The 12011-nt window shown below is 34.8% G+C and overlaps 2 protein-coding genes across 2 annotated transcripts; both read left to right on the plus strand.

Moving 5' to 3' along the window:
• The first annotated feature begins 145 nt into the window (after nt 1-145).
• LOC132039442 (uncharacterized) lies at nt 146-957 on the plus strand. Its single transcript, XM_059429925.1, has 2 exons — nt 146-667; nt 778-957. Exons 1-2 carry the CDS (start codon nt 542-544, stop codon nt 955-957), a joined length of 306 nt encoding a protein of 101 aa, XP_059285908.1. The 5' UTR covers nt 146-541.
• A 6691-nt stretch (nt 958-7648) lies between these two features.
• On the plus strand, nt 7649-12001 carry LOC132041063 (pectate lyase 1). Its single transcript, XM_059431819.1, has 4 exons — nt 7649-7912; nt 8971-9326; nt 10238-10373; nt 10964-12001. Exons 1-4 carry the CDS (start codon nt 7664-7666, stop codon nt 11189-11191), a joined length of 969 nt encoding a protein of 322 aa, XP_059287802.1. The 5' UTR covers nt 7649-7663; the 3' UTR covers nt 11192-12001.
• Nucleotides 12002-12011: the final 10 nt, after the last annotated feature.

The following is a 12011-nucleotide window of genomic DNA, read 5'->3' on the forward strand; positions in this document are numbered from 1 at the left end:
GATATTCAAACTTGTGAAATTCGTTATGATTTTTACTCAAGTGAAATCAAATTGGCTTTAGAAACTAGACACAAGCATAAAGCAGCTCTTTGCGGGAGAGAGGACAGGGTTTTATCGTAGCATCACTGCAGTATAGTTTAACTAAAGGCAAAAGTCATAGGTAGTTCCCTAAATTTTACCACATTTTTCTCATGGCTATCTAAACCTACAATTGTTCCATTTTAATACCTAAATTACTCTGAATTTGTACCACATAAGCACCTTTTGCCTACATGGCAGCTCATCTGTGCTGCACGCAAAATGGACGCGTGAAGGGGTGTTTTGTTGTTTACATGGCAACTTCCAACGTACCTTTTTTGGTTAATAATCCCAAATCTAAAACTCCAATTTTCCAAATTCTCTCCTTTCTCCTCCTTTCTCCCCCGTTTCTCTCTCTTCTTTCTGTTCAATTTATGTCTTCCTTCTCTCTTCTCTCTCGATTTATAGTTGTTGCGGTGTGTATTCTCTCTTATTTCTCTCTTGGTTCTCCTTCTTTATAGCAATGTCACAAAATTCAGGGATTATAGATGAAAATGTTATTTGTAATTGTGGTAATTCTTGTAATGTAAGAACTTCGAGAACAGTTAACAACCCAGGTCGTAGATTTTTTGGTTGCAAGATGCCAAAAGTGAGTAGCTATTTTAAAATTTTGATTTTTGAAAATTTGATTTCTGAAAATTTGATTTTCGGCCATTTTTTTTGGATTTGTGTTCATAATTTTCTTTTCATTTTATGTAGGAAAAGGGTGGATGTGGCTATTTTAAATGGATTGATCCTTCTCCAGAGGTTGAGCTTTTGAAGGAGAAGCTTAAAGAGGTTGAAGAAGAGAGGGATACATTGAAACATAAAATGAAGGAACTTGGAGGCAAGTTTGATTCATTGAAACAAAAATTGAAGGAAATTAAGCAAGTGAATTAGATGAAGTTGGATGGAGTGAATTCAATGAAGTGAATTGAATTCACTCGATGTGGTCTTTGATTTATATCCTAGCTAGTTGTATTTGACTCCAACCGTTTCATTTATTTGGTTGTTGAGTATTTTGACCCATTTATTGTGTTTTTTGTCTTGAATTGGCACAACTGCCACGGCTGCCTATATTCCAGCACAAATGTTAATCTGCCCTGTGCATGTTTGACTCATTGGTAGAAATTGAAGAGTAGTATTGGCACAAATTTCATTGGCACAAATCGAAGAGTACCATTGCTAATGTCATTGGCACAATAGTAATGCAATAAGTCTAGATAGACAAAGACTGCTGCAGTTTACATATACTAAAGACATTGCTTCAAATACCCTAAATGTGACAAATTTCCTACATTAACTACTTGTTGGAGCTTCCTTCTGTTGAAGATATGCTTGTTACTGATGCAGCCTTTTGGTTTCTCTTGTTGGCTATCATTTGGGATAGTTGTGGTGTGGTCATTGCATCATTTCCTTGCCATTTCAGTCCACGAGCTTTATAACCAATATCAATATTTGTTGGTGAAGCACTCTTCAAGTTTGTTGCACCATGTAGAACCCTCTCAATTGATGTACCAGGCTTCAATTAAAATGTGAAACATTAGTAAATTGCGTTGAACAAAGATAAAGACAAATCATAAAGTGAACTTACATTAAAGACTTGTGCTCCGAATGTGAGTTAGAGTATACACCAAAACCGATTGTAGGCCTACTTTTATTTCAAGACTTAGAAGAAACCAGCGATAGTATATGCCACTTTTGTGGCGATAATGGTGGCAATTGACTGAAGAAGAGTCTTTTTCTTGCACTCACAAATGGCACCCCTCTTGCATTTGTGAATTTTTTTACTTTCGCACCCTTTCCCCGACTCCAACTTGAGCCCTCTTTTGTGGAGCTACTGGCACAGCCCTTGTGTCACCACAAATTGAGCTTGTCTGCTGAACTAGCAGTTGGATATGCTGGACCCTTCATTCTAGACTATATTACACAATTAAAAATGTAAATGATCCAAAGTGTATAAATGGTACAATTTAAATGAAGATGTAAATGACTTTTACAAGATATACTTACTGTTGGTGTTGGAGCAACAGTTTGGGCATCTCTTGGCACAGAACTTGTGTCATTACAAACAGAGCTAGATTGAGTTGGTTGAGATTGACTTCTTTGCCTTTCAGTTGAGGGTATTGGTTGAGAAGGACCACCCATTCCATGCTAGCAAACAGAAACAATGGGATGAAAATTAGAGACTTATATGTAAGAAACTAAAGCTAAGAATATGACAAATTCAATTGTACTTACTCTTCTTCCACAGGCAGTCTTGTTATGGCCAACTTGTTTGCACAGTGAACGAGTCATCTTCACACCCTTCTTTGACAACTTTTCGTATTTCTTTGGCTCATCTTTATCCTTCATTCTTTTCTTCTTTGGCCGCTAGGCATTTTTCTTGGCACTGGAGGCTCTATTGATGGGTTTGTAGTCTTAGGCCACATCCTCATATTAGTAATAGGTTGGATGAAGTGACTATAAGCCTTAAGAAATGTTTCCTTCCTATACCAATGCTCTATATGTGCATCAAGATCTAGATTCAAGTAATAATAAGCACAAACAGCATGAGGGCAAGGAATACCCCTTAACATCCACAGCCTACAGTCACAATATTTCTTATCTATGTGGACAATAAATGTGAACCCACCATCTCTAATTTCAAAACCATGCACCCCATTCCATTGAACATGACACCTATTAGACAACTCCTTGTTCTCTTCCAATATTCTTCTTGTCATGGGGGCAATATCATCAATCCAAGTTTCTGCAAATTTGATCATGTCTAGATGCCTATTCATCATTTTATGCCTAATTTCCTCTAACATGGTGATAATAGATTTATGTCTGCAACCTAAGATCCAAGAATTAAAAGTCTCACACATGTTATTTTCCACAACATCACACTTGGAATGAAACTTGAAATATGCCCCACCAAATGTAAAGGCTCATAATGCATAAAATCCTCCATTATCTTGGGCTTACCCAGTTTGGCCATTTTGTCCATCTCCTCTTTAAACTTGAATTCAAAGCTAGCCTTAGAGCATCTCCAAACTGCTTCCTTCTTTCTTCTCCTCTCCACTCTTTTTGCCAATTACTCCAAACATGTCTAGCACATCTCCTTGTCTCAGCATTTGGCAGCAACTCCAACAAGACAGGAATAAGTCCCTTCCAAAAATGTGTAAAGTACCAAAAAAAAAAAACAGTTAAACAACTGAAATGTCCTCTACTAAACTGAAATTTTAAGTAAATGGAACAGAAATGGTACCTTTTGCATATTTGACATTACAGTCAACCCTTCACCATTTCCCAAATTCAAATCAGCAATCAAGTACTTTATGAACCAATTCCAGCTATGTTTAGTCTCTGTATCCACCCCTGCCCAGGCAATAGGATACATTTGGTTGTTCCCATTCTTTCCCATAGCTACCAATAGCTCACCCTTACAAGCTCCTTTGAGAAAACAATCATCAAATCCTATTATTTTTTTGCACCCAGTACACAAAAAAGTTAGGTTCAGTCTCCTTATCAATTTTAACCCTAAAACTACTTCTGGTTTGCTTGATCATGTCAGTATAGTCACATAATCTGGAAAATTCCAGATTCTAGTCACCCATATTTTCTATCATAACCCTCTGTTTTGCCCTGTGGCAAACAGTCCTACCAACATAAAGACCAAGCTTGTCCCTTACCAATTCCTGAATTTCCCATATCCTTATGTAAGGTTGACAAACAATTTTGTCCTTAAACTTCCTTGCTATTAGCTTAGAAGTACACATCTTGTTTTTGTTCAAAGGAATACATTTGTGAACGGGATGATAGGTAATCACCTTAAAATCATCTGTGTCCCTATCAAGCTTAGTACTAACAACCACTTACAACTTGGTATTTTTACACTTAGCCCTCACCTGTGGCTATCATTTGGTCTTACCTTCAGTTGCCTCCTATATTCTACAAACATAGTACGCACAGAGCCTTTCTAAATTGTGTTACACCATCAAAGACCATTCCAAGCTCAAAAATAGCCACCTCACAATCTTCATCATACCTAACATTTTTGCTTTTCCTTCTAGAAGATAAATCTACCCCCTTTATAGCATCTACATCAAGCTGTTCCTCACTATCTTCACTCCAACAGTCAGAGCTATCAATATATTCCTCATCTCCACCCAATTTCCCAGCATATTTGTTAGACTTATTTTTCCCAATATCCTCAAACCTCTATCTATACCACCAGCCTCTCCATTGGAATTTTTTGAGTTACGGCGCAGCTTTTTGTTTCTTTATTTGTTTACTTTTCTTTCTTGTCTAATAGCTCTCAACTCCTCGTCTAGATCCGACCTATCTTCCGGTGGTATTTCTCCCAGATACGAATCACTACTCACACAATCAAATATATTAGATGCTTCTTCACCTAACTTGTCACCAGCAGCCCCATATACAAACTCAAGAGTAACTCCAACACCCTCCTGATCAAGGTTATATCAGCATACCAAACACCCTCACGATCTGGGTTATCGACGGCGGCCACTAACGCCTCTTCATCTAAGTTATCGGCGGCCTAACCCCTTTGATGACCTAGTTTGACTAGAAGAAACTTCTGGGCCTTTTAAGAGACCAACAGGCCCATCAGTTTTAGCCAAGGCAGTATCTAATGAATGAAGGGCATATACATGAAAGGGGTCATCATTTTTTTAAGTCTTTTATTAGGTCCAGTAGATGTTGGTCAGACTCAATAACATTGAATTCTCTAGTATTTGCATCTTGGTAAAAAAACCATCAACTGTTAAATAACCTAATTCTCTAGTATAATAAAGCAGTTCTATTAGGGAATAGTAGTCTTTCTCGATATACCTGATGACTAGCACTAAAAAGGAATGGTAATTAGGGTCAGGATTTTCTACAAAGGTCCCACCGTAGTGAATGTGTGTAAATATGACCTCCTCCATGGTCAATTAGTAAGGTAAACACACGGAAAAAAAAAGTCACAAAATGAATTAATTTAGACAAAAATTACCAAAAAGGCACACTTTTAAGGCATATATATTTTACAGAAATGGGGCAGGGAATATTCTCAAACACATAACCCCAAATCTGGAAATTAAAAACCTAACTTTCTAATCCCACTCACCACCGAGAACCGACTACTACAAATATAGTAACGGAAAGGGACGGAATATTCTAAAAAACAAACCCCAAAAAAACTAAATTAATCTCAAAAACTAAAACCCTAACAAGCTTAAACAACCATTATGAACACGATTAACAGCTAATCTAGAGAGATACAAAGGTTTAAGATACTTACACATAAGATATTATTCAAAAAACACCTTTAATCGACGGTGATGATCACCATCGACGATATCTCCGTGAGAGAGAGAGAGGGGTCGGGGAGGGAGAGTTTTAATTTGGGAATTAGGTTAGAGGGAGAGTTTTAATTTGGGAATTAGGTTTTAGTGGTAGGCCCATTTACTTTAGGAAACCGTTTTTTTTTATTAAAAAAAAAAAAAAAAAAAAACACGTGGATTTTATTTTCCACGTGGGAGGCGTTAAATGGAACGAAAGTACACGTAAGTGGGGCGTATATACACGCGCCAGGGTGTTATTAAAAAAAGGGCAAAAGGTGCTTATGTGGTACAAATTTAGAGTAGTTTAGGTATCAAATTGGAACAATCGTAGGTTTAGGTAGCCATGAGGAAAATGTGGTAAAGTTTAGGGGGCTATCTATGACTTTTGCCTTAACTAAAAGACTTGAGAGTTCATGGTCAAATACAAACATGAACTATTATTTTTTTCGTGAGTTTCACCCCAATTATCAGTTGTTCGCGTTTCTTTCTTGAACTATAACTATCTATGTATTAAAACACGCCTCAATTATCAGATGTTCCCTTTTCCTATTTGAAATATGGTGATAGTTCAGGTTAGAAAGGGAACAACTGATAGTTGAGTTGTGTTTTTATACATAGATGGTGATAATTCAGGTAGGACAAAGGAACAGCTGATAGTTGAGGTGTAAAACTAGCGAAAAAGTGATAGTTCAAGCATGTTTTTGACCATTATCTCAAAGACTTACAGTCAATTGCGTAAAATGTTCAAACAATAAAGTAGAACTGTAGCCCACGCAAAAGAATAGAATGCTCAATATGTTTGATATCATTTCCTTTAAATATAAAATTTTTGATAATTCAAATTTTGAATTTCAAATACACTAAGCTATTCAATGCATGCCTAAATATAATGTTATGTCTATCAATTTAACTTTTCAGCTGTCAGAATTTAGTTATTCTCGCAATCATATTAACATTTAAATGTCCGTATCAAGCTAAATAAGGTCATATAAGATGAAAAGCATGGAGTAGTAGTTTAGATACTTAGAAAATTGAATCTCACTGCTTAAAAGCGCAAATAAATATATCTTCACAACTTCGAGCTAAATGTGATCCAGGAAGCAATTAATTCAGACTCTTTCAAAGAGTTGGTTTCCAATATTCTGATACTCATCGTAGTTGAATGAAACTAAAAAATTGTTTTTTTCTTACATTTACAACTATTTAATAGTGAGTAATAAAGTTCTTTAGGCGTTTTACAAGTAAAAATAAGGGATTACAAATATATATGTTTCTGATTTTGGCGATCTTTTGAGCTATTTACTAAGTTCTAATTACATCAAGATCCACGTGTAAGTACTGAAGCCAATGTAGATAAAACACACGTAGCATTGGTGTCTAGTTAAGGCATTGAGCGAAAAAGAAAAAGAAAAAAAAAAAAATATATATATATATATAAGGTACTCCTCCATATCGATTGGCCCATAAAACATTCGCACACCCCCTTAAAAAAACACTAACTCCTAAAAAAAAAAAAAGCAATTTGACTAAATTGTCCCTAATTAAATAGGTATTTGAATTTGATCACATAGTACTTAATATGGGCAAATCTGAAAAATAAGAAAAAATTCTTTCTTGATTTGATAAGTGAACACTCTTTTTGACCCGAGAAAAAAAGGCTAATTGAACACTTTTTTTTATCCGAAGGGAGTACTACTTTATTTAGCTTATTTTCCATTAAACTTCTTAGAGACACAACAGACCAAGTGTCTTTTTGGCTTTTGCAAATAGAGATGCAGGAACTGAATGGGTGAGGAATAACGTTTACTATATTTATTTATTTTTCGAGGGTTTACTATTTTTATATAATGGGTAAATATAGAAACCCTACTATATTTACGTTAATGTACAAATATAGTAAACTCTATTCCTCTTCCATCCAATTTCTTATTTATTTTTACCAAAACGTCCTCATCCATCACAAACTAACAAACAAAATTCCATGTATAAAATACCTTCAATCACCCTTTCACTTTCCAATTAAAAGCATCCAAAACCTTTTGAGTTTTGGCCAAAACACATAAAAGTTCAAAACGTAATTATCCAAGAAAATGATGAAAAATTACAAGCCTTCATATTTCATATCAACTCTTCTATTTACTATAATAATAACAACTTCAAGTACAAGTTTTGTGCATGGATTTAACGTGATTGATAAATGTTGGAGAACAGATCCAAATTGGAGGAGTCATAGGCAACAATTAGCTAAATGTTCTGTTGGTTATGCTGGAAAGATGACTAATAATATTGGACCCGATGTCGTTAAATACAAGGTTACAGATAATAGTGACGACCCCTTAAACCCTAAACCCGGAACCCTAAGATATGCGATGACGCATATTAAAGGAAAGATTTGGGTAACGTTTGAAAGAGACATGAAAATTAGGCTCCAAAAACCCCTTTTAGTTAGCAGCTTTACCACCATTGATGGCCGTGGAGTTAATGTTAACATTGCTGATGGTGCTTGTCTAATGCTCCAAAGGGTATGTAACACTAACACAATTTTTCTAAGAGTTTAACTTTTAATTTTTGCACCTGAAAAATAAGATAGAATACAACATGTTAAGATATACTAATAGTACAACCAAATTACACTGTCAGGTATATAAGTTGCGTCAATCATTTTCCTAATAGATTACACATGCGAATCTAGCCCTTCCAAGTGGATCCTACTACTTTTTTCTCGAATTGACGCACACTTGGATACCTACAATATTATATACCTCTGATCCATTTTAAATGTCATTAAAAAAAAAAAAAAAAAAAAAAAAAAAAAACTATTGGTCTAAAAAAGTGTAAGATAATAATTGGATACATATCCTACCTCCAATCCATTTGAAATGTCGTATTAGCCAAACAAATGTGGTCCAAAATAAGTACCATCACTTTCAGAAACCAAGAAGGCTATAGTTATCGATCTTTTATCACATCTATCCTAGCTCCAGTAAATCTATACAATTTTCTTAGTCTCAACGATAATTATTTGTTTTGAGGAGAGATAAAGGGTGATTATATCAAACGACCCTTATGATATAATGCTACTAAGTGATTTTCATGATGGGAGAGTCAAAACTTTAAATGACATTTAAAATGGACTGAAAGAACTAATAAATTGGACGCACTCTAAACTTACAATGCAACTTCAATATCCAGGATCCACTTCTGACTACTATACATTTTCTTCGTCTCAAATTATCTGTCGTGTTTTTTAAAAATAGTTATCTAAAATTATTAGTCATTTTAGAAGTTCAAGACGAAATTCATAATTCTTTTTTCATTTTACCCTTAGTAGAAATCGTTCGTGAAGACCACAAATACCTCAATTATGGGGAAATGACACATAGAATAAATATGAAATGAAAAGTGATTATATATTTAGACATAGGTAAAATAGTCAAAACTCCCTAATTGATATTTTCTTAAGGGGTGCGTAAGAGAGAAACACGATAAATAATTTGAGACAAAGGGAGTATGTATCTATAGTTAAATATCATGTTTTTGTTTTAATTAAATAATAATGACTTCGGACATGATATTTTAGGTGACAAATGTGATTATTCATGGACTAAGAATCCACCATTGCAAGGCACAAACAGCATCAACAGTCTTGGGACCTGACAGAAAAATTGTAAATGTTGGTCCAGTTGATGGAGATGCAATTAGAATGTTGACTTCTTCCAAGATTTGGATTGATCACAACACCCTTTTTGAGAGTGAAGATGGTTTGATTGATGTCACTCGTGGTTCTACAGATATTACTATTTCCAACAATTGGTTTAGGACACAAGACAAGGTTATGTTGTTAGGTCATGATGATGGATTCCTTCGAGACAAGAACATGAAAGTTACTGTGGCATTCAACTATTTTGGTCCTAATTGCAACCAGAGAATGCCAAGGTACTTTACAAATCACTCCCTCCGTCCATTTTTATTTGTCCTATATACTAAAAATAGCTGTCCGTTTTTATTTGTTTAGTTTGAAAAACCAAGAGATAATTTACCATTTCATACCTATTTTACCCTTATTATTAATTATTGGGTTGGAAAGTTCAAGGATTTCTTAGTGGCTGCATAACTTTTAAAGTATGTTTATTTCAATCATTAGATGACTTACTAATAATTAGTGTGATATAGTAAAATTGTCATTCAATTTTAGGCTCCTTAATAAGCGTGTCAAGTCAATACATGGCAAGTAAATATAGACGGAGGGAATAATTAATTGCATTGAATTCGGAGATGTTTTAGCTTTTCGAAACTTCAAAATAAATGACTACATGATGTGCTACTCACGGATTATTGTGGGCAACGTAAGAGACATCTTTATTTTTCTTCTAACCTTTTCCTTTAGAATTAGCACTGTTTAACTTTTAATTCGTTTCTAACTATCAAATGAAATGTGAACAACCCGTCCATTTCTTTCAACTCTTTTCTACTGGAAAAAGGGGTGTTTCGGAAACTCAGTAGCTTTTGCTCATATCCTGTATATTTATAAAAAAAATCATTCAAATATTTGATTGTGAACTCAGTTATCATTGTAAATTAATTTGAGATTACTATAAGAACTCATAAACTTCAAATCCTGAATCCACTTCTGAATTGACTGTAGTGTAGGAACTAAGGAAAGCGGAATTTATGCATATATATATAGTACGCAGTTTTTCCCCCTTATATTTTACTAACTAAAATATTATTTAACGCCTCAAATCCGCAACCTATACTTGACCAAATGCAACTCAACCATTTTAATCCCTGGTCTACATGAACTTTTGTTTTCATTTTTGAATTTCCATTCATTAATTATCTTGCAGGGTTCGTCATGGATATGCCCATGTAGTTAACAATAAATACAAGGGATGGGGTAACTATGCAATAGGAGGAAGCATGAACCCAAGCATAAAGAGCCAGGCCAATTATTTCTTTGCACCAACAGGAGGAAAGAAAGAGGTAAATACTTTAACATGTTTTCCTCATTCTCTTGTCATTGTCTCGAATCTTGAAGGGTTTGTTATTAATTGATTCACTTAAACGTTATACATAAATCGAAAATGATGGTACATTTAGTAATAATTCATGCATGTTCGAAACGTGAATCATAGTATTCATTCTTATAAAAATGAAAATGAAACTCAAGATATGATTTTTCTCAAAAATTGAACTGAGGAAGAAACACTTCATAAAAATAAAGCATCCAAAAATTTGATTAGTTCGTTTATTCCATCCTTTTACATATGGAGGAAGACAACTCTCTCTTGGGCCTAATTATACTAATAAAAGATTTAGCTTGTATCAATTGTTATTGTACTACACACCTATGCTGTATTTAGGCTATTACAAGGACAACTCGTTATATTCATTTATAATGAAAACTTATTTGATGTCAGGGTTGTACCCAACTCTAATAACTTAAACTTTCAGATAAGACTGTTATGCTTGTTTATTTATGAAATGAGTCTGAATAGCACGAAACACATTCAAACGGTTGTTTAGAAATGAGTGGTAGTTGATTGACTGGATAAAAATGATATATGGTACAGATTACATGGACAAAGGAGGGTGCAGTTGGTGAAGTGATAGGGAATTTCCAGTCAGTTGAAGATGTATTTGCGAACGGAGCGTCTTTCGTTGGATCGGGTTCTGGTCGTGAGGCTGTGAAGCCAAACTATACGCCGGAGCAAGCTTTTCAGGTTGAAGATGGAAATAAAGTCAAGGACTTGACAAGAAATGCAGGTGCTTTAAAATGTTCTAGCTCTTCTACCTGCTGAACATGAATGGCTAATTGGAGATAAATGATGATCAATACTATACTATACTGGAAAATGGACATGCTTGCTCCATATAACATCTCTTTCTAAGAATAATGAAGGGAAAATTGATGTTGCAGTTATAGTAGTAGTATAGCCTGAATGTAGTAATAATATGCAAGTCATAAGCTATGTTGCGTGGTTCTATTTACCAATATGTACTTGTTATAGAGTGATAGTTTGTAGTGACCCGGCAATTTCCGACCAACAAAGGCGTGGGGCTTTTGAGCATTGCTTGGGTCGAGTTAGGCTACCTAGTGATCTATAAGTACCCTAACCGCACACTTATTACATATCTGTATCCATCCAATCAAAGACGTCCATGCCCTAGAAAATCAGATCGGCAAAAACAAGACTAGGGACCATGCTCCCTAGTTTCTTCCTGTTATTACTATTAGAACACAAGCAAAGTAGCGACCCACTAAGAAAGAGCTCCCCTTTATGTTTGGGGAGCACTCAAATGCAATTTCGATTAGATGCGGGTATCAAATCCTGCCATTAATTTAATGAATAGATTAAATTATTTAAAATAAATTGATACATTTCATGCAGTTTTTTCATAATACACGAAAAGTAGCAAAAACTTTTCCTTCTATTATTTTTTCTCCTAAAGGGACCTACTTCGCTCTCGCTTTCCATAAAAGGACATCTCCGCAGCCAAAAATATGTTTTGTATCATAATATATGTGAAGTAAACATCCAAGCTTCACGAATCTGACACATTTATATACTAGGCAAGGAAGAGTTTTGTGTAAAAAATCCGGCAGAGAACAGTAAGCTA

The sequence above is a fragment of the Lycium ferocissimum genome, chromosome 12, assembly GCF_029784015.1.
Source record: "Lycium ferocissimum isolate CSIRO_LF1 chromosome 12, AGI_CSIRO_Lferr_CH_V1, whole genome shotgun sequence".
Lineage (NCBI taxonomy): Eukaryota > Viridiplantae > Streptophyta > Magnoliopsida > Solanales > Solanaceae > Lycium > Lycium ferocissimum.

Excerpts from the sequence above, each read along its gene's own strand:
- LOC132041063 (XM_059431819.1), top strand. The coding sequence starts at position 7,664 with ATGACTAATAATATTGGACCCGATGTCGTTAAATACAAGGTTACAGAT. Across the intron at positions 9,327-10,237 it reads TGCAACCAGAGAATGCCAAG|GGTTCGTCATGGATATGCCC; the intron begins GTACTTTACAAA and ends ATTATCTTGCAG. Across the intron at positions 10,374-10,963 it reads CAACAGGAGGAAAGAAAGAG|ATTACATGGACAAAGGAGGG; the intron begins GTAAATACTTTA and ends TATATGGTACAG.
- LOC132039442 (XM_059429925.1), top strand. The coding sequence starts at position 542 with ATGTCACAAAATTCAGGGATTATAGATGAAAATGTTATTTGTAATTGT. Across the intron at positions 668-777 it reads TTGGTTGCAAGATGCCAAAA|GAAAAGGGTGGATGTGGCTA; the intron begins GTGAGTAGCTAT and ends CATTTTATGTAG.